The 21,753-nt window shown below is 64.2% G+C and overlaps 1 protein-coding gene across 3 annotated transcripts; it reads left to right on the top strand.

The window, feature by feature from the left end:
- Positions 1-1,215: 1,215 nt before the first annotated feature.
- KCNQ4 (potassium voltage-gated channel subfamily Q member 4) lies at positions 1,216-21,243 on the top strand. 3 transcript variants are annotated; one of them, XM_055705199.1, is made up of 15 exons: positions 1,216-1,518; positions 11,376-11,466; positions 12,181-12,307; positions 12,417-12,592; positions 12,675-12,800; positions 12,911-13,021; positions 13,180-13,275; positions 13,530-13,618; positions 14,924-15,079; positions 16,212-16,256; positions 17,828-18,045; positions 18,169-18,271; positions 18,561-18,692; positions 18,888-19,023; positions 19,142-21,243. In XM_055705199.1, the coding sequence occupies exons 1-15, from the start codon at positions 1,304-1,306 to the stop codon at positions 19,358-19,360; spliced, it is 2,040 nt and encodes a 679-aa protein (XP_055561174.1). In that variant the 5' UTR covers positions 1,216-1,303; the 3' UTR covers positions 19,361-21,243. The 3 variants fall into 3 exon arrangements, with proteins under 3 accessions (XP_055561174.1, XP_055561173.1, XP_055561172.1); XM_055705198.1 differs by lacking the exon at positions 14,924-15,079; XM_055705197.1 differs by lacking the exon at positions 16,212-16,256.
- The last annotated feature ends 510 nt before the right edge of the window (positions 21,244-21,753 follow it).

The following is a 21,753-nucleotide window of genomic DNA, read 5'->3' as shown; positions in this document are numbered from 1 at the left end:
CCCAGGGCAATAAGGTGGAAGAGCAAATGGCTGTGGGTGTTGGTTGGGAAACACTTGGAGCCTGGCTCGAAGCTGAGTCTGCAAAGGATGGATAGGTGCGGGTGGGGTGAGCTCTGGCTGCTGCAGGGACACCAGGGGGAACAGGCTCCTGGCCTGGGATGGGGAGGATGAGGATATGTCCTTCCCAAGCAACGTGAAGCCTCTCTGTAGGTATTTGGTGTTCCTCTACACCTCGGTGCCTCCAGCAGTTCCTAGACCTAGAGCAAGGGAGGGGAAGGGGGGATGCCCTGCCCTGCGGTGCTCGCTGCCAGGCAGCCTGGCAGGCTTGGTGCTGGCTGCCTTGGGAAGCTCGTGCCTGGGATGCTGCGAGCCTGGTGGCCGGGGGCAGCTCCAGAGATGCTCGATCCTGTGAGGTCTGGGAGGCTTGTGCCCAGGATGCTCCACACCCCGCGGTTCAGGATGCTCACTCATGGGATGCTCCGTCTGTGGTTTGGGGTGCTCGTTCGCGGGATGCTCCGTACTCTGTGGTTCGGGATGCTCACTTGTGGGATGCCCTGTCTATGGTTTGGGATGCTTGCTGGCGGGATGCCCTGTCTATGGTTCCAGATGCTCACTGGTGGGATGCTCTGTACCCCATGGTTTGAGATGCTCACTCGTGGGATGCTCCATACTCTGTGGTTTGGGATGCTTGCTGGCGGGATGCCCTGTCTGTGGTTTGGGATGCTCACTGGCGGGATGCCCTGTCTGTGGTTCGGGATGCTCACTGGCAGGATGCTCTGTACCCCATGGTTTGAGATGCTTGCTCGTGGGATGCTCTGTACCCGTGGTTTGGGATGCTGGCTTGCAGGATGCTCCACACCCCGTGGTCCAGGATGCTCACCTGTGGGATGCTGCACACCCCGTGACCCGGGATGCTCGCCTGTGGGATGCTGCACAGCCCATGGTCCGGGCACTCTCTGCCCGCTGCTGTGCGCAGCGGGAGCTCCCGGTCCCCAGGGACCTGGTGGGGAAGACCCCCCGAGCCGGGCCGGGGGCTGACGGCGGGGCAGCCGGCACTCCTGCCCCTCCACCCCCCGGGGGCTGCTACGGGCGCGTGTGCGTGCCCGGCTCCCACCCCGGCGGAGCCCCGGGGGCGGGGGCCAGGTACGGCGGGGCGGGCCGGCCCCGGCGGGGCGGCGGCGGGGGAGGGCCCGGCGGCGGCGGCGGGCAGCTAAAGGCAGGTGGCAGCGGGGAGCGGGCCCGGGGGTCCCGCGGCGGCGGGGCCATGCGGCGGGCGGCGGAGCGCTGAGGGGGGCGCCGGGCCATGGCGGCGGCGCTGACGGCGGTGCGCACCGAGGGCGCGGAGCCGCCCGGCGGGACCCCCCCGCCCCGTCGCCGGGGGCTGCTGGCGGGGCCGCGTCCCGGGGCCGCCGCCCGCCCCGCCGGGCCGCCGCGCTGCTGCCGCCGCCGCCTGCAGAACTGCCTCTACAACGTGCTGGAGCGGCCCCGCGGGTGGGCCTTCGTCTACCACGTCTTCATGTGAGTACCGGGGGCGCGGGGGGCGGCTGCTCCGGGGGGCCCGGGGGGACGGGCGGGGGCCGGGCGCTGCCGGTGCCCGCCGGAGCGGGGGGAGGGCGCGGGGAGCAGCGGGGACCCGCGGGGCAGCCCCCCTCGGGGCGAGCCCGGGCTCCACCGGGGAAGTTTCTCCCTGAGGGGTTGGCGGGGGGCGGTTGCGGCGGGGCCGGTCCCGGCAGCGGGGCCGGTGCGATAGGAGCAGCGCGTTGCGGGGGCGAGCGGCGGAGCCCGGGGCTGGCGACCGGCCCCGGGGGGCTGGCGACCGGCGGGACCAGTGGCCGGCGAGTGGGGAGCCCCGGGGGGCTGGCGAGCGGCGGAGCCCGGGGCTGGCAAGTGACCCCGGGCGGCTGGCAAGCAGGGAGCTCCCATCTGGCGAGTGGCGGGGGGCTGGCGAGCGTCGGGGGCTGAGTCCGGTGGCGGATTCGCGCCAGGCTGCGGTGCGAGGAGGCTGAGCGTGTCCCCGGGGGATGGGACAGGGTCCCGGGGTGGCCCAGGGCCAGTGAGCCCTTGCCCAGGGCACCGGCAAGGAGCCTGGCACAGGACATGGCACAGCCCCTCACTGTGTGGGCCTGGGGTGCAGCGGGGGTCTCTGAGAGCCTGTGGGGAGCCCTGCAGGGGTGACGGGGACCCTATCCTGTGCTGTACATGTAGCAGTGGTGGGACGCAGCAGGAGTGCCAGCCCAGCACCCCCGGAGCCACACCTGGATGGGATGGGGGAAAGAAAGTGGGGAGTGGGTGTTCTTGTGCAAGCCGGCAGCTGTACCCTGGGAGCTGTGCCCGTTCCTGGGTCACGGCTGCTGTCGATGCCCAGCTCTACCACATCCCTCTCCAGCGATGGAGCTGGGGATGCTCCCAGGTGCATGTCTGCTCCCTGCCCTGGCTCACTGCGGTTCTCTAGGCAGCGCGGTGCTGCTCCGGCTCTCCTCGCCAGACCTGGGCATCCCATGGCTTCTGCAAAGCGGAAGCTTCTCCAAGACGTGCGGGCTCAGCTGGAGGCTGAGCTGCAGGGAGGGAGGGAGGCTCCGTGCTGGGGGGTTGTTCTGGGTACCCCAACCCAGGACCCCCACTCTGCTCCAGCTGTGCGGCTGGGACAGCTGGGACACCACCGCTCCCTGGCCGGCTGCAGCCATGGGGAAGGAGGTTCTTTTTTCTGCCCCGTGTGTGCCAGGCGTGTGCACCGTGCCCCACCGTGCTGGGCACAGACCCTCACCGAGAGCGTGAGCCAAAAACCTGCCTCTCTCTCCGCACTCGGGAGCGGTAATGCGGTGCTGAGTTGTTAGTGGGGTGTGTGAGCTAGAGCTCGTTAAGAGGCAGGAAAGTGGGTCTTGCCTAAGTTAGCACATTGAGGTGGCAGGATGAATTTGTCACTGGATAAGAGGGCACCTGAGCTCCCGGGGGAGCTGGGAGAGGAGCCCGAGGCCCATTTGTAACGCCTGCGACACCTCCGCAGTGTGCTTCGGCAATAATACCTACGCTGCAAATACTGCCCTCGAAAGAGCTTTTCCTGCAAGGAATTGGTGATGGCAGCCAAAACCTCCTGCTAGGGGAGGGGGATCAGGCTTTTTTGCATAGGCACTAGCCAGGCGCTGGAAGAGAGATGCCCCTACTCGTCCAACGGCTGAGACGCGTGCGCCCGAGTGTCCTCCACCAATTCTTCCTCCAGACCTGCGCATGTTTTGCCCCAGAAACAACCGCATCGGACCAAGCAGCTCCCCTTGCGGAGCCCACCGAGCCCCAGTTCCCTCCCCAGCTCTCAGGACCTGGGCTTTGCCCTGCGTGGGCAAGATGCACAGCAGTCGATAGCAGGAGCAAATCATCTTAATTAAGCGTTTAATGTTCGCTTGCTGGCTTAGTTTGACGGCTGAGGTGTGCTACAAGGCAGGCAGTCCTGCCAGGGACCCCCTGCATCCTGTGGGGAGATGCTGCAGTGGGTGCAAGGTGTGGATGGCTGTTCTGTGCGGACTTTCCTGTAAATATTGCGAATTTCTGGCTTCTTCCAAGTTGCGTTTGGTGGGTTTTATTTTGCTCTCCTGCAGCAGATGGGAGCCGCTAAGCTGTTGCAGTGCTGGGGTAGTGAAGTTCTTGGGGATGATTCATGTGCCTCAATACCTGAGGGGGTTTCAAAAAAAAAAGAGGAGGAAGGTGTTACCCCTGTTTGGGGGGGAGATGGAGGCAGGGGGGATATGGAGCCCATGACCCAAGGTTGGGGCAGTGCTGGTCACAGGACTGAGTCACGGCTGCGTGCTGCCTCCCCCTGAGCAGCCCTGGCTCCGAGACAGGGCTGAAAACTGCTAAAATGGAAATACCCGCTGAGAAGCGAGGCGCTTCCCTCCCCTGAGCAGTCGGTGTCGGGGAGCATGTAGCTGGGCTGAGCTGATACCGTTTATTGGACAAGTTCAATCTCTTTCTGTCGGCAAATTTATCCCAAATAGCATCCTGCCCCCCACGCCTGCTCCGGGCTGGGCTGGTGCTGTTCCACCTTGCAGGATGCTTTGGTGGCTGCACCACTGACCCTGAGCCGTGCCAGGCATCTGCCTGCAGCCCTGCCCGATGGGCTGGGGGGGCTCGGGGCTGCCGCTGGGCTCTGCCAAGATCCCTCGAGCCCCCTGTGCTGGGTGTCCCTGCAGGATCCCGTGCTCCAGCTCCCGTTTGCAGGAGGGGGACGGTGTGAGGGTGGGTGCCTGTGTGGGTGTAAAGCTGGGGCTGAGCTGTGCGGTGGTGGCTGGCCGTCCCCGTCCTCTCCAACCCCGCGCTGACCGTGGCTGGGCCGTGGAGGCACGCGCTTGGGCTCAGCTGGCTCGCCGGGCTTGCAAAGCTCTGCCTTGCCCTCTTGAAATGAGAATTTCTAGCCCTGGAGCTTACAGAGCAAATCTGGGAGTGTGACCAGAGTGTTAACTTAAAGGCTTTAGAACCAGAAGGCAAAATAAATATTTCATTTTCCCATCTCCCCTTAAGCAAATGGGAAGGCTGCTCTCATACCCAGCTCCTGCTTTTTGTCGTGTGCAGCTGTCGGTGATAGCCGCGCTCTGGGCAGAGCTGCTGTGGGCTTCTGCCCTTGGCGTGGGCATCGCTGCCAGCCTGGCCCTGTGGCCACGTTCCCTGTCACCTGAGGGGTCTCCTGCAGCCTGGAGCTCCACCGGCCAGGCTCCCAGTTCCAGCTGTTCCCGGCTTCTTTGCGGCTTGTCCCTGCAGCCGGGCTCGCTGGCACCCTCTCCCCATCTGCCAGCCCCCCCGTCGCACATGGCCAGTGGCTCTCGGTGCTGCTGCCTCCATGGAAGCCGGGCTCCGGGACCTCGTGTCAGTGGTTATGGAGCTCCTGGGTGCGCCAGAAGCTCAGCTCAGCTCTTTTCCATTTCCTAGAGGAACGCTTTAATAAGGAACAGTCTGACCTGGAGCAAATTAGGGAAGACTGAGCTGACAGCACCGGTAGCATCCTACAACCCCCTCCCTGAACCAGCAGTCCCCGTGCCGGGCCAGCCAGCTGCCTCCCCTGCCTGCTGCCGTTGGCAGCACCCCGTTAGGTGCTGCTGAGGTTTTATTTGCCTTGTGAAAGTATCACCCTCCACCTGCCTGGGGTGAGGCGGAGAGGGGAGTGCAGGGCTCGGGGGGGTGCCCATCCCTTGCCATGCGTTGGGTCCCCGTGTCCGTTGTGGGGGCAGAGGGGTGGCAGCTCCCGGCAGTGCCCCGCAGCAGCCCTGGCACTGGGTGAGCGATGCCAGGGACGGGCTCTCCCTGGCTCTGGCCAGGCGCCGCAGGGCCGTGGGAAATCCCTGCTGGCTCGGGGCAGTGGGATGCTGGGGGGGTGATGGGCACAGGGCAGTAGTTGGCGGGTCCCCCCCCATGCACCGGCCAGCTGCTGGCCAGGGACCAGGCTGCTGACAGCTGGGCTCTCCCGGCACTCCTCTGTGCTCAGGTCCTGTTCAGGTGGTGGGCAGGATGGCTCAGGACCCCTGCTGCATCCCGGCCCTGCTGTGGCGCAGGTGGCTCTCCTGTGCTCCCCGATCTCCCCGCATCCCTCCATCACCACTTGGCAAGCGGGAAAGCGCTTTCCCCGCCGTGCTGGGGTCAGCGCCTGCAGCAGCTCCAGCCCAAGCCCTGGCCATCCCACCGGGGCCATTCGATGGGCTGGAGCCCCGGAGGGTTTGCAGGGAAATTGCTTCATCCCCTGCATTACCCTTGCTTGGGAAAAACCTCTTCTATTAAGCTCCGGAGTCTTAATTTGCTGTCGCTGGCATCTCCCACAGGGGCTGGGGTGGCTTCCTATCTACATGGCCAGGATAAAAAGGGCCGGGGAGCCTGTGCCCGCTGGAGCCGTGCCCTTCGAGCAGGGGGGCTCTGCTCACGGGGCTGCCCCCCTCACCTTGCCCAGGCTTGAAACGGGAGCTGCATTTGGGGGAAATGCCAGTGGGAAGAGAAGCCGGCACAGCAGTTTCCCCAGTCTGATGTGGTGTCACCGGGGCATAAAATTAAGCAACTTTGGCGCAACATGAAACTGTACATTGATTTTTCTTTTTTTTTTTTTTTTTTATCCTCCTCTCCTCTCTTGCTGGTCCCATTGGACCCCCACCCCAGCCCAGAGCAGGAGGTGCCAGTTTGAGTGCCTGAGACTGGCCAGCCCCGATGGTGAGGATGGGGGGAAGCCCCACTGCTGGGGGGTGCAGGGGTGATGCTCGGTCACCCTGGAGAGATTTCGGTTATTTGTTCCCTCCAAGCAGCAATCCTGGGGGCGAGGGCTGGAGTGGGGCCGAGTGAGCACCCAGACCTGTCCCCTCTGCCTGTGGGTGCTTCTGCCCCCCGTGCAACGCATTTGGGGTCTCAGCCTGCCTCAGCTTCTTGAGGCCACTTGTGTCCCTGTGCCCCAAAGATCCCTGGTCCCCCGGGGAGTCCCCAAGTGCTGGAGGGTGGGGACAGCCCTGATCCCTCTCCTGGGGTGCAAGGCCCATCGGGTCCATCTGAAAACACACTGGTTTTCTTTTCCCACTCCCTTAAGCCAGCTCTTTGCCAGATGATTCAAGAGCAAAACTATCTCGGCAGCTCCGTGTGAGCGTCTTGGCAGCCTCCGCAGGAGCCTTGTGACCGTGCTCCCCATGGGGACTGCGGGGCCAGGGTGCTGGGGGGCAGTGGGTGGCACGGGGGTGTGGGCACGTGCAGCACAAGGGTGATGGGTGATGCTGGCTGCAGGTTTTGGCTCCTGCTCACCGAAGCACAAAGCTGTTGGGGCCATCGGCTCCTGTGCGCTGCGGCACGTCATCTGGAGCTGCTGCAGTGGGTGCTGCTGGGTCCGTGCCATGGGTGCCACCGAGGAGGTGTGCAGCCTGCAGGCAGGCTCCTCATCCCAGCCCTGCTTTTAGCCTGTGCCAAGGTGCCGGGAACACCCTGTCCTGCCTTCATCCCCCCAGGACCCCCGGGTCTGAGGGCGAGGAGGGCTCTCACAGCAGCACCTTTCCTCTCCTGGTGCTGACAACCAGGTCGTGGCCGGGCTCTGAGCGCATGCTGGGGTCTGCGGTGCCGGTGGGGCTTGGCTGGCTCCTGGCTCCAGATCTGGTTTCCCTGACCGTGGGGAAACGCTGGGTGCTTTTCTGCTTCTCTGCTCTTTTGCGCTGCGGGCAGAAGCACAGCGCGGGATGGACCCTGCCATGGTTACGGACGCAAACAGGCCCACTACACCCCGGTTATTTATATCCCCCGGAGCAGACAGGCTGCCTGCTCCACCTCTCCTAAAGGGTTGCTGGGGCGAGGGACAGGGGATTTATAAGACATGCTGTTTATACAGCTGCAGACAGCGCTCGAGGAGCTGAACCTCGCTGCTGGAGAGCGAAGCACTGTCCCCATCCCTGTCCCCATCCCCACCAGAGCTGGGCTTGGGCAGTTTTGGTCCAAACAGCCATTTCCCACGGTGGCACAGCTTGGGGGTACAGCCTGGCTGGGCACCCAGCGCTGCCCAGCGCCATGCTGGGGCCAGCCTTGGCAGGGGAAGGCAGCCGTGCCACTCGGCAGAGGCTGTTTGCTCGCTCGTCCCCTGGCTCAGCTGTTTATCGTACAGCGTGTGCTATTTTCCTTCCGCTGAGTTATTGCCGGACTGGCAGCGCAAGGCTGCGCCCCCAGCCTGGGGCTTCCTTGCAGGGGGGGAGCAAAGCGAGTGAGGGGCTAGCCCTGCCAGGGCACGGGGGTGCCCAACGTCACCCCCACTTTGGACCCTGGACACCGGCTGCTTGCTGGGGCTGGGGGACGCAGCCACCCCACCGCGCGGGCTCTGAGCATCACTGTCCCGTCTGCTCCGGGATGCCGCGGCTTTGCCCGGGCTATACCGGGGTGCAGCCCGTTTGCCCAGGGGTGTTCAGGTGGGCACTGGGTGCTGTCTGGTGCCCCCTTGCCCAGCACCACTCCTCACTGACCTGGCCCCACTTTCCCCAAGCTCAGCAGCTTTCCCGGCTCACCTGTTCCTCCACCGGCACCGTGCTGCCGGTGCGGGCAGGAGCATATGGCAAAGTCCGCTCTAATGAAGATTAATGTGAGGAGATTTGCCTTCTCCGAGCCGGACCCCCCGCCGGGTTTTAATTATCATTGGGGGGAGGCGTGTTCCTGCGGGCAGGCTTTGCTTCTGGAGGGGTGAGAGCAGCCAGAGGGGTCCCGTCCCTGTGCCCAGGCTGCCAGTGGCACGTCCCCTCTGGCGCAGGGATGTGTGTAGGCAGCGAGGTGTGTGGGCCACGGTGGCAGCCCCTCGGGGAGGGGGCTGCCAGCTGGTGGGGGCTGGCGATGGCAAGTTTCTTGGGGAGAGCTGATGCACCAGCTCAGCAACAACAGCATCTGCTCCCTCCATCCTGCAGGACCCTGGTGCAGGGGAGCGGGGGGGCAGCAAGGCTCCTGCCCCACCATCTCCGCCCAATCCCCATTTTCCCTGACAGCACTCCCCCCCCCCCCTTTTTTTTTTATTGGCCCCACTTGGTGGGTGGGAAGCACAGTGATTCTGGGGGGAGTGCGCCGGTGGGGAGCCTGGCACTGCCAGCACCAGGCAGTGTGTGATGGAGGGTGGCTGAGCCCTTGGTGCGGGGCAGAGCTGCTGAGAGCAGTATTTGTGCCCCAGAGGGAGGACTGGGGGGGGGGGGGGGGGGGATGGCTGGATCCTGGCTGGTTGAGCTGCCTTCAGGCATCTGACCCTTTCCCTAAGCCGCTTAGGCACTGCCGGCAGCGGGACGGGGCATTTGCCCAAGGCTTTACAAGTTAATTCCTAGCAGGTGATGTGTTCCCAGAAAGTTTCTCTCCCAGCCAGCCCTATGGGGCCTCGCATGCCCATATCCTTCACCGAATCCTGTGGGATTCCTGGCGGGAGGCGTACCCACCCCAAGGGTGCAGGTTTCCATCGCCGCCCCAGTGGCACAGCTTTACTGACTAGCGACGTTGCTGGCGGTGCTGCTGTGGGGACGGGTGACGAGTGGGGCTCCGGCTGGGTGCAGAGGCACCGAGACTTGTTGCTGCTCGAGGCAGGGCCACCCACAGCGTGTCCCCACGGGAACAGTGTGTGCCCAGGCACCACAGATCCCCCTCCCTGCTCCTTGGACGGAGCGAGAGGCACAAATCTTAGCAGGCTGGGAGGTTTCTGCCTTCTCCTCTGCTTTGTGCTTCACTGCCCGTGTAATTGCCTGCTAAATCCTGATTGTATAATCTTTATTGCCGATGATGCACGAAGCAGAAGGGCTCTGCCCTGGGCTGCTCCACCAGGTCTTGTTTTGCTCCTCAGACCAAGGCTGTGGCCAGGGGGCCGGCGACCTGCTCGGTGCCTGCTCCGTACTGGTACGGGCAGGATGGGGGTACTGCTGTGCCCGGCTGTGCTGCCAGCTGTGCTGGAGGAGTTAATGGCAGAACTGCTGTGTTGGAGGAAAGGGGCTTGATTAATAATTCAGAGGGAGAAGGAACTGGCTCCAGCCTTCTGCCTCGAAGATGGGGAGTGCCTGGGAGAGGAGCATCATCCTCCGCAGCGAGGGCACGGCTGTGGCGAGGCTGCAGCACCCCCGGCCCCTTCATTCTTGTAGCTGGCATGTGGTGTGTGGCTCCGGTTCTCCCTTCTCCCTGCACTGGATCCAGCCCTTCTCCCGTTCCCTGGGGTTTCTCTGCCATCAGTCCCATGTCCAGTTTCCCCTCCCAGCAGTTTTGGGGAAGGGGACCTACCTGTACCCTTTAGGCTGGGTGCTATCTGCCTTGCCCCACTGTGGGACTTGGCAGTCCCCCCATGCCATGATCAGGGCTGCAGAGCCCCCAGCCCTACACAGCACAAACTGTGGGTTTGGTGGGTGGGTTCGGTGGGTGGGTTCGTGTGGCCCTGGGCCATGCTCAGCCTTGTGGGGACCCTCAGCTCCCCCCACCCCCAGCACTCAGGGTCTGTGCCGGGTGGTTCTGCAGAGGGCACAGAGCATCATCCCCTCTGCCCTGCATCACCCAGTGCCTCCCTGCGGGTCAGCTCTGGTTTCACTCCTCGGCCAGCCTGAACAGTCGGTTCGGCTGTACAGTTCTGCATCAGCCACAAGAAGAGACGGGAAAGTCCTTCCAAGCAGGTATCAGGCAGCATCTCCCAAGCTGAGCCCCCCCGGCTCTCTGGAGCATCACTGACAGGTCCCTCAGGCATTGCTCCCCATGGGGGGATGGTGCTGGGGGAGCCAGATGGGTGCCCACCAGCTCAGGGACAGGGTGCCTGGGCCACCTCGCTCACACTGCTGGCCTCAGCCTGGCTGCCCCCGTGGTGCCTCCCCGCGGCGCGGTGGGGCCGCAGTGCCCGTGGGGCTGTGGGTGCCCGGACCCCCTGTGCTGGTACAGAGCTGGCTCTGGCGGAGCAGTGGCCCTTTGCACACCATCACGTGGGCCAGTGGCACAAGCCCTCCGCTTTCCATTTTTAGAATCGCTGGATCAGGGGAAAAAATGTATTTTTGGAGTTTCATTTGCTTCAGCTTCTATTTTTTTCCCCCCCTCCTTATTTTAAATGGGCCAAAGCCCCTCGTGTTTTAATCCATCTCTGGGGACAAGTAGCCCCAGAGCATCTCCCTGTTAACTCTCCCCCGGGTCGGCTGTTCCCAGGTGGCCCCTGTGTCCCCAGCAGGTCCCCACGGTGGCGGTGATGCTGGGGACACTCAGGAGAAGTTCTGGTCCCCTTTCTGCAGCAGGAGCAGCACCCTGCTGCAGTATGGGACCCTCTGTCTCGCTCCCTGCCTTTAATTAGCAGTTGTTTTACCCGGGCAGAGGCTGCAGGGCTGCAGCAGAGCCTGGCACTGAGCCCCGTGGCCGCTGGAGCCTGGTCCTCCTCCTCAGTGCCTGTGGGCAGCCCGGGAACGTGCTGTGCCACCAGCCTGGGCTGGCACATGGGTGCCACGCGGGGCTGGTCCCCATCACTGAGGGGACCAGTGGGAGTGATGTGCCCTCTGGGCACGGGGCTTGGGGGGCAATATGTGACCCCGGGCCCTGCCTGAGGCTGGGCAGAAAGCCCAGAGGGATGTGCAGGGAACGGAGGGGTCCCACGTGGGCTCGGTGCCCCGGCCCAGGGAGGTGCTACCAGCGCTGGGCATCCCAGTGCCATGGGCAGCCTCGGGGCAGGCAGGCTTTGGGGACAGCCCTGCCCCCACACCCACGGGCAGCAGCTCCTGCGCTCCCACGCTGCTCCATGCCACCATCTAGGGGCAAAGTGTGTCCCCAGCGGCTCAGCCACAGCAGGCGGGGGTCAGGCTGCGAGTGGGAGACAGCACTGCAGGCTGGGCTCCCCCCCGGCTACCCCCACTGCAGGCTGGGCTCCCCCCACAGCTAGCCCCAGTGCCCATGCCAGCACACTCTTGTTCCAGATTCCTCCTCGTCTTCAGCTGCCTGGTGCTGTCGGTCTTCTCCACCATCCAGGAGCACCAGAAACTGGCCAACGAGTGCCTCTTCATCCTGGTAAGCGGGGAGCAGGGCTGTTACTGGGACTCCCCCTCCCACATTACACCTTAAGAAACTCGGACAAGATAATGGGAAAAACCCTTCTGACCCCTTCCCCAGCCCAGATGTCACTATCGATGGTCGGTGTTAACGATGGCAGCCTCTCCAGCACCTTGGGGAGAAGCTTCAGGGTGGCCCCGCAGCTGCAGGTGTCCTCGTAGCACGGGGTGGCCCGTCACCGCAGCCACTGGAAAAGGCAGGGCAGGAGGGGCTAAAAAAGGCAACTTTCCCCCAAACTGTCAGAAACAGCTGATGCTGGAGTTCTTCCGAGTGATGGAGACTAATTTGGGAAGGTCCTTGTGACTTTCCCGCAAGTAAGCGGAACGGGGGCTTGTTTGTGCGAGAGGTAGGAGGACAATGCTGACGGCGGAGGAAAAGGACCCAGCTCGGTGTGAGCTTGGCACAGGTAGGAGAGCCGGGCTGCTCAGACAGGCTCGACGACTGTGGCTCCTGTCTCGCTGCCCTGATTCCCCCAGGATGGCTGACTTCAGCCAGGGCTGTGTTGGGGCGGTGGCCCTGGGGGGACACCATGCTCCCCCTTGCACCATCATCAGCACCAGAATGTCATGTCGCACCCCCACCCCAAAGCCGTCCACCCAGCTGAGTCCCCCGCGCTGTCCTGCCCCTGTCCTCCCCACCTCACCCTCCTGCCCCTTCTCTCCCCCCCGGCAGGAGTTTGTCATGATCGTGGTGTTCGGCATGGAGTACATCATCCGCGTCTGGGCGGCCGGCTGCTGCTGCCGCTACCGGGGCTGGAGGGGACGCTTCCGCTTTGCCAGGAAACCCTTCTGCGTTATAGGTATGGGAGGGGGCGGTTGCGGGGAGCACGGAGATTGGGGACTTGCCGTGTCACCCATGCCGCAGATCTTAAAGAAAAGCCCATACCCCTCACCCTCGCTGTCCCCTAGATTTCATCGTCTTCATCGCTTCGGTGGCTGTCATCGCTGCCGGCACCCAGGGCAACATCTTCGCCACCTCGGCACTGCGCAGCATGCGCTTCCTGCAGATCCTGCGCATGGTGCGCATGGACCGTCGCGGTGGCACCTGGAAGCTGCTGGGCTCTGTTGTCTATGCCCACAGCAAGGTGAGGATGCGGGGTCCTGGCTTGGCCCCCCACCCCCTCCCCCTGCTCCCCAAAGCCCCTCTCACCCCCCGTGCCCCATCAGGAGCTCATCACCGCCTGGTACATTGGCTTCCTGGTGCTCATCTTCGCCTCCTTCCTTGTCTACCTGGCTGAGAAGGATGCCAATGCCCAGTTCGCCACCTACGCCGACTCCCTATGGTGGGGCACGGTAAGCTTGGCCACCGTGGCCCCCCAGCCCCGGGAGGGGACGAGGAGGGTGAGATGGGGCCACGGGGGGGGAGCTCCCTCCAGGCCTCTCCCTGCTCTGCCCCTGGGCAGGTCACCCTCACCACCATCGGCTACGGGGACAAGACACCGCAGACATGGCTGGGACGGATGCTGGCGGCTGGCTTCGCCCTGCTCGGCATCTCCTTCTTCGCACTGCCCGCCGTGAGTAGGACCCGGGAGGGTCTCCCTGCTCCTCCTGCCCTGTGGAAATGGGGGCAAAGGGGCCAAATCCACCCCTGTGGTGGGGCGGTCCTTGTCTCTGCTGGCTGGTGGTGGCAGTGTGGCCAGCACTCACAGACCCCGTCCCCTCCTGTCCCCAGGGCATCCTGGGCTCTGGCTTCGCCCTCAAAGTGCAAGAGCAGCATCGGCAGAAACACTTTGAGAAGAGACGGACTCCAGCAGCAAACCTGATCCAGGTAGTGCAGGGCTGGCGTGTCCTGCCCCATCCCTTCCCAGGGATGCTCCGCTGTCCCCCCTGCCTGCCTGCCCCTGCCTGCTGCGGGCAGGACCCAAACGCCTGACCCCACATCTGGCAGCTGGCTCCTTTGGGCCACACTCTGCCCATGGTGGCCAAGGGGGGTGGAGAGGGCCAGCGTGTGGGGGGGGTTGTCTTGCCTCCTGACCCCCCAGGGGCTAATCCTGATGTCTCCGGGCTCTCGCTGCCCTGCAGGCTGCCTGGCGCCTGTACTCGACGGACATCAGCCGTTCGTACCTGACAGCCACGTGGTGTTACTACGACAGCCTCCTGCCCGCCTTCAGGTAGGCAAGGTGCAGGCGAGGGCTGTGGGGGTCCAGGGGGGTCCTTGTGGGGCCCTGGGCTGACGAGCAGTCTGGGCAGCCCCTGCCATGGGGGTCCACGTGAAGCCGCTGAGGGCTCAGTGGGGTTGAGCATCCTGGATGCCCTGCTCAGCCCTGGGACGCTGGAGCGCCAGCACAGCATCTGCCAAAATGCCCAACACCCTCCTCCATCCTCACCATCACCCCAGCCCACAGCACCGGGCACCCATACCACCCTGTCCCCTCTCGCCCCATCCATAGCCTTCCTCCAGCACCGCCGCAGGGAAGAGGATGATGGTGCCACCAGCTGCAGGGACCTCGTGCCTGGGGCGATGGCACTGCAGCTGGCCAGGAGCCGGCTCTGAGCACGGTGGCAGGATGGACCCGGGCGGGGGGGTCCAGTGGGGAGCCCCATGCCCCATCCCTGCAGCGCTTTCCCCTCCTGTGGCCTCTGGGATGTTGCCGCTACAGGTGGATCGAAGATTCTCGGAAGCTTTTCTGGATGCCTTGTTGGTTCCCATCACACCAGGGTTTGCCATGTGGTCCTCCTGCCGGTGGCACGGTGTGCCACAGTCCTGCCCTCCTGCCTGCCTCTGCCTGCGTGTCCTGCCCCTGCTGCAGCCATGTCTTCCTTTGCAGTGACAAACTCATTGTTCTCTTTCACTCTTTATTTTTTCAAAGACAGGGCTCTTAACAGCGGGTCCCTCTGGTCCCTGGCTGAGGAGATCTGGCTGCTCATGTGTCACCGAGTGCAGTGCTGGGCTCCCCCAGCATGGGCATCGCGGGGGGGGGGGCTCTGCCGACCCCTCCTGCTGTGCTAGGAGCCATCTCTTCTGCAGCAGGGAGCTGAGATAGGGCCAGGCTCCATCCCTGCTGGGTCTGAGCTTTCCCCTCCTGGCTGCTCCAGCTGTGCCCAGGCCCTCAGACCAGATGGTGGCAGGTCCCCCTGTCCCCACCCCGTGGCAAGGGTGGTTGTCCTGCCTGTCCCTGGCCTGACCCATCCTTCCCAGCACGGTCTAACCCCTCTACTGGTGGCCAGCTTCTGTGGGACCCTTTCCCAGCACCGCGGCCCCCAGCACCATCACTCCCGGGTGTCAGCAGCACCCGCTGCCGGCAGCGCTGGCTGGAGCTGTTAAGCTGTCTTTTGAAAGAAACCTGCTGGTTTTTCCTTCTTGTTTTGCTTTGGTTGCACAGAGGAGGACACAGCTCTGCTCAGCCTTGGTTTGCTCATCTCATTTGCTTTGGAAAGCTTAATTTATCCATGTTTTTATTTAACCCCAACCTCAGAGAGCTGGTCCTAATGTTTGAGCATTTACACCGAGTCCGCAACGGAGGATTTAGGAATTCAGAGGTGAAAAAATTGCCTGACGGAGCCCCACCGCCTTATCACTCCTTCACCCCTGGCCAGAAAAGCATCAGCCCCGCCGCTTGTTCAGGGGAAAGGTAGGAGGGTGCAGCCCCACAGCCCCACATTCTCCCTCCTCTCTGTCCTCTCTCTGCTCATCTGTGTCCACCTGCGATGCCACCGTGGTGCCCGTCACCACCAGACTGGACCCCAGTGGGGCAGCCCCCAGCTCCTCTCCCCACTCAGCACTGTGCCAGGGCACTGATCCTGCTCTGCTGCTGGCTGCTGGCCCGCCTGGTCCCTGTGGACGGATTCTGGTCTGTGGTACCATCCTGAAGCCTCTTGCAACATGCAGCTCCACCTTGCTGCCCTTTTTGATGCGGCCACAGCGCCGGGACCTTGCCTGGGGTAGCCAAGCGTGGCTGAAAGTGGCCCTGCAAAAGCAGCGCTGCAAGCCCGGTGGGGCTGGAGCTGTGTGGCCCTGCTGGAGAGCCAGGCAAGGAGCAAAACCCGGTTCCTGCACTCTGAGACAGGCTTCCCGTGCCTGCAGTGGGAAGTGGAGATGCTGAGCTGCCCAAGTGCCAACGAGAAGAGACAAGAGGGTTCGAGGCTGCTGTGCCGCTGGCGGCAGCTGCTCTGCACCACGTCCCCGGTCCCTCTGGCTGAAGAGCATCCTGGAGATGCCAGCATGCCACCACACACAGCTGCTGGTCTGCCGCCCAGGGGCCCCAGCGTCAGGGTTAGGTGGGGAGTGGCGGCACTGCTGCTCCGGGGCATCGTGCCTCAGTTTCCCCTGTGATGCCGGAGAAAGGGCTGCAGGAGGTCTGGCGCTGCGAGGGGATGTGCCGAGCCGTGGGGCTGCGGCTGCCCTGCTGCGGGCGCGAGGCTAAGGGGGACCTGCTCCCCCCACCAGCCCCGAGGTGAGTATGAGCGTGGGGGGGCTCCTCCCTGCGGCAGCACCAGCCTGGGCTTGGTTTCCTGGTAAACAGCCAGGAGCTGGCAGGGGAGGGACTGCAACCCCCTGTCCATCCCACCCTGATGGGGAGCCTGAGCCTCCCCTCATCTTCTCCACAAGCATCAGCTCTCATAACATCTCATCTTCTCTCTCTTCTCCCTTCTCCTGCTCACCCTCCTCCTCTCCATCCCTCCAACCTACCTCCTGCTCACCCTCCTCCTCTCCATCCTTCCAACCTACCCCCAAACCTTCTGTGCCCCCCATTCACCCCCAAGCTGGAAGGAGGAGGACGTACCACCCCACAAGTGCTTACGCCTCAGGTAACGTTCGCCCCCGGCAGTGGCCGCAGCGAGCGGGCAGGGGCCGGGGGTCTGCAGAGCACACAGCTGCTGGGCACTGTGCCATCACCAAATTGCTTTTTCCGGAGCTCCATCGCTGAGAAACCGGACTTCCCTCCACAGGGCAGGTGTTAGTGTTTATGCAGGACCTACACAAACAACTTTACTTGTGCTTTTTGCCTCCACAGCGAAAGTGGGGACCGTGGCCAGGGCTGGTGCAGCGGGAGATGCTCACCGGCCGCGGGCAGGGACCCTGCACCCATGCACGGGGGTGTGGGCATGCCCGGGGGGTCGGGGACATGGTGGCCCGGGATGCTCCTCTCCCTCCCAGCTATGGGCTAACTCTCGTTTTCTCCTGTGTCTCTGCCCTGACCCTCCAGCCCGATCTTTAGTGGTAAGAGGAGGCTCTTGCGGATGTGGGGCACGTGGAGACGGAGGTACTGCGTCCTGGCCGCCTGCCTGTCCCTGCCTGCTGCCTGTGGGGCAGAGGGGGTGAAGGCTGGAGGGTGATCCTCCCACAGGGCAAGGGGGTCCGCATGGCCTGGGCTGAGCCAGCTGTCCCCTGCCTCAGTTTCCCCCTCTGTGCAGCATGGATGAGCCCAGCCCGCTGGCCGTGCTAGGCTTGGCAAATCCAACAACGGCAAACCGAGGCACCTGGATAAACCCCATCCCATGTCTGTCCTGCAGCCTGATCCCCTGGGATGCAGCCCTCCCCGTCCTGGTGCCTGCTGCAGGGGCTTGTGGCAGCCCTGCCTGCCCGGGACCCCCTCACCTGGTGCCCTGCCTGTGCCCCTGCCTTGCCCTGTGACTCCTGGCCCAGGAAAGCTGGGGAGTCCCCCCAGCACTGGGGGCTCAGGGACCCTATTGTGCATCAGGTGTGGGGTTTGCTCCGTGTCCTCTGCCGCTTCGGCTTCCTCTGCTTGTGGTGCTGTGTGTCTGCTTGGCCTCCTTGCGTGTCCCGGGGATGCTGTGGCCCCACGTTAGGCAGCACCAAATGGTGGGTTTGTGTAGGTCCTACATAAACGATGCCTGTTGTTTCCCCCTCCAACCCAGTGGAGCAGCTGGTGTCAGGAGCAGAGCTTGTGTTAGGGCAGGAGGGGGGCTGCTCCGTGAGCCTGAGTTAGGTGGTGCAGCCTGGAGGAGGAGGAGGAGGATGAAGGGACGTGTCTGAGTGCCCCAGGATGCCCCATGTTCCCTGTGGGGCCAGTGGTTGCTGTGCCGGTGGCTCTACCCTGTGTCCTCCCTGCCGCCGTACCTGCCTCCCTGCTCTCCTTGTCTGTCTCCTCTTTTCTCTGCCCTTAGGGGGTGGGGGAAAGATGTTTAAAGGAGTAACCCCAGAGCTGCTCCTGCAGGGGCTCGTGGTACCGCCTGCTGCTGGCCTGGCTCATGCCCGTTGCATGCCAGTGGCTCTCCGTGAGCTCGGCACAGCCAGCCCCGTCCTCATCCCCACTGCGGTGGGCACAGTGTGTGCCCGCGCTGGGGGTCTGCTCCCTGCCCTGTCCCCCCCAGAGCCTGCTTGCCTCTGATGCTGCCCACCCTGCTCTCCCGCACAGCAACAAGATGGGCATCAAGGAGCGCATCCGGCTGAGCAGCTCGCAGCGGCAGGGCAGCCGGGGCCGGCAGCACCTGGGCCCCCCCCTGCACCGCTCCCCCAGCACCGAGGACATCCCCGAGGCCTCCAGCCCCACCAAGGTGCAGAAGAGCTGGAGCTTCAATGACCGGACCCGCTTCCGCGCATCCCTGAGGCTCAAGCCACGGACCCCGGTTGAAGGTAAGCCCTGTCGGCGGGGTCTGGGTCTGGCTGGGGGGTCATGCTGGGGGGCTGCAGGTGTTTTGCAGGGCACGGGGGGACAGCCCTCAGTCTCTGCCACCTACCCACTCTTGGCACCCACAGCTGACTGCCCGCTGGAGGACAGTGGTGAGGAGAAGAGTTCCCACTGTGACCTGACCTTTGAGGACATCATGCCACCGGTGAAGACCCTAATCCGAGCTGTCAGGTGAGATCATCCCCTCCTGCATCCCCCAGCATACATCCTGCCATCCCCAGCTCCTCTGCAGCTCTTGGCCCTTGGGGATGAGTGGATGTGTCTGGAGAGCCCCAGTCCAGCCCATGGTGGTGGCCGAGCCAGGCAGGGAGAAGGGACAGCTCCTGGGTCAGCCACCCATGGGGACAGTGATCCGGACCCTGGTGCTTTGCACGCACCCCCTGCTCACCCTGCGGGTGCATAGCCCCCTGGGCACCCCGGTCTTCCCAGTGCCCTGCAGCCAGCCCAGGTGTCCCTGCAGGATCTTGAAGTTCCTGGTGGCCAAGAGGAAGTTCAAGGAGACCTTGCGACCCTACGATGTCAAGGATGTCATTGAGCAGTACTCAGCTGGCCACCTGGACATGCTGGGCAGGATCAAGAGCCTGCAGACACGGTGAGCTGCCCTGATGGTGATGGGGGGCTCTGGGCCACCCTGGGTCTTCCACTGCTAGCCATGCCTATGGGGACGGGTGCTGGCCCATCACGATGGGTGGGACACGTTCCCAGAGCCCCGTCCCCATCCCTTGTGGTCTCACACGCTGTCTGGTCCACTGGGAGTGACAGGTTGTGTCCCTTCCCTCCCTGCCAGCGTGGACCAGATCGTGGGCAGGGGGGCCCTGACTGTGGACAGGAAGATACGGGAGAAGGGGGAGAAGCCGGCGCTGGAGACAGAGCTGGTGGACGAGCTCAGCATGATGGGGCGTGTGGTCAAAGTGGAGAGGCAGGTCAGGAGGGGACGGCCCTCGGGGAGCGTGTCACTGTCCCATCTGCGGGATGGGGGAGCGGGGACCCCCGGGTCCGGGGGGGGGGGGGGGACCCGCTCAGCCCTGCCCGCCGTTGCAGGTGCAGTCCATCGAGCACAAGCTGGACCTGCTGCTCGGGCTCTACTCCCAGTGCCTCCGCAAGGGCTCCACAAACTCCTTCAGCCTGGCTGCCGTGCAGGTGCCGCCCTGTGAGCCCGACATCACCTCCGACTACCACAGCCCCGTGGACCACGAGGACATCTCGGTCTCTGCCCAGACCCTCAACATCTCCAGGTCGGCCAGCGCCAACATGGACTGAGTGGGGAGGCAGCGGGACGGATCCTGCCAGCGTGCAGCCGGTGGGACGGGATGCTGGGATGAGGGGGCAGCAGGGCATCACCCAGCCCTGTCTAGCCACGTCCTTCACCGTGTTACTTGAACCAAGTCTTCCTTTGCGGGGGGCACGGCTGCAGCGAAATGCCAGCTCTGGGGCTGGGGTGGGAGCCCGTGGCACTGCGGCATGGCCAGACCATGCTCCTGCCCTTCCGGGGGGGTGAAAGCCCCCCAATTCCTGGGGCCTTGCGTGCTCCCCAGCCATGGTGGGGATGCTCCAGGCTGGCCCCATCCCCTGGGGTTTGGGTCGTACCCCCAGCCCCAGCCCTCAGGACCTGTCCAGCTCCCCAGTGGGGTCCTGCCTGGTCCCCCGGAGCCGAGCCGGGGCCACCGCCAGCTATGCAAGGCTCCATCTCCCCTCCGCTGCCAGTGCCGAGCAGGGGCATTGGGGCATGACCCAGTGCGGTTTCAGCTGCAGCACTGGGTCAGGGCAGCGGCAGGCGCCCCCCAGGCTGGGGAGTGGGGGGGTCTGTCCCCCCTCACCGTCCTCTGCCTGGGTTTTTTCCCTGCTCGCAGCGCTGCTGCTGCACCTGCACTTCTAGAAGCACAGCAGAGCCTTCTGCCTGCCCGTGCATGCTCCCAGGGCAATATATATATAGAATATATATATATATATTTATGCAATAATGTCTTAATATGCAACACCCCCGGGAAGAGCAACCCGTGGGGACTTAGGCAATAAGCAAACCCCCCTACCAGCACCGAGGGCTGGATCCTGCTGCCCATGGGGGCCCACCTGGGTGCCCTGGGAGCTTGGGGCTGGGTGACAAACCTCTGCACGAGGGTGGCCCAGGGGCTGGGCTGGGGCTGTGGAGGAGGGAGGGATGCAGGCACGGGCAATGGGGACAGCGGTCCCCAAGGTGCATCCCTCTTGTGTCCCAGGCTCCGCTTTTGCTTAGAGGATTTCTTCCCTGCTGGGTCCTGTGGTGCTCAGTTTGTCCCTCCCCATCTCCCCATCCCCTCTCTGGTCCAGGGAGCACGGGCCGGGCTTGAGGGGGTGACTGCCCGGTGGGGACGGAGTGGTGTTGGCCATGCCTGATTGCATGCCACTTGCAGCAGAGCCATGGCAGCTCCTGTGCTGTCCCACTCCCCTTCGCTGCCCCAACCCCAGCCCTGCAACTGGTTTCCAGTCCCACAGCGCTGGGCTGAGCCAGGCTGGAAGCAACTGTGGTAGTGCCAAAGTTTGCTGAGCTGGGGCTGGCTCCTGCTCCCGCACAGCCGGGGGTCCTGGGGGTCCCGGTGCCCTGTGGGGCTTGGCGGTGACACCTGCATCGTCACAGCCCCGGGATCTGACCTGGGCTGGCAGGGACCCACTGATCCCCTCACTGCCAGTGCAGCCCCTCTCTGGGCTTCGGATCGTGGGATTTGCAACCCCCTTTCCCAAGCCCCCCTGTGCCTCTGCTCCTGGCAGCGGGTACCCCCAGTCGTGCTCGTTTTTCTTGCCTCGTTAGTGCATGTGGCCAGCGCGGGCCATGCCGGAGCCGCTTGCAGCCTCCCTGCTGCTCCTGCACCACCCTGGTCCCCTCTCCTCGCCCCAGGGGTGCCTGCCCCCCCCGGCTCGGCCGTGGGGCAGCAAGGGGATGGCTGGGTGCCGTGGGTGGGCAGGTGGTGGGTTGGTGTGTGGGTGCCGTGGGTGCCCGGCTGTGGGGCGAGGGTGCATGCGACAGCTTTGCCCGCAGCCACGCACAAGAACTAACCCATAGGACCCTCCCCGGAGCTGGCTGGTCCCCGCAGACCTGCCCAGCCAGCGTTAGTTACCTCACTTGATTAAATTATTAACTTATTTGTTTCATTAAAATTTGGAGTAGAGGCTGCCTGCCTGCCTGCTGTCTCTCTCCCGGCTCTCCCGAGAGGTGGCACTCCAGCCCTGCCGCCAGCCAGGGGACATGGGCGTCCGGCCAGGGGACATGGGCGTCCGGCCACCTCCCTGTGTGTGTCCCCCTCAGGCTCCCCTTGAGCCATAGCAGCCCCCCAGAGTGTGAGCAGGACCCCAGCTCTGGCTCGATTGCCCTCCCCAGCCTGGGGGCTTCAGGCCTGATGCCACTGCGGAGGGGCCCGTGCCCTGCTTTTAGAGCCCAGGGCTGGCAGGGGGGAGGGGGGTGTCATGTCCCATCTGCTTCTTCAGAAGTGTCACGATGTGTCCCCAAACGGGGATGACACTGTGATGGTCCCAGGGCCATCCGAGGGGAGGGGAGGCTGTGAGCCCCCTTCCCCAAGAGACCACAACCCCCTCAAGGGACAGTAAAGCCTTCACCCCATCCCTGCTTGCTGGCACCCCATGGGGACACGTCCCCCAGTCTGCAAACATCAGGGGGGTGG

The sequence above is a fragment of the Falco cherrug genome, chromosome 3, assembly GCF_023634085.1.
Source record: "Falco cherrug isolate bFalChe1 chromosome 3, bFalChe1.pri, whole genome shotgun sequence".
Classification (NCBI taxonomy): Eukaryota; Metazoa; Chordata; class Aves; order Falconiformes; family Falconidae; genus Falco; species Falco cherrug.
The sequence above is the reverse complement of the archived record's forward strand: the minus strand, read 5'-3'. Positions and strand labels throughout refer to the sequence as shown.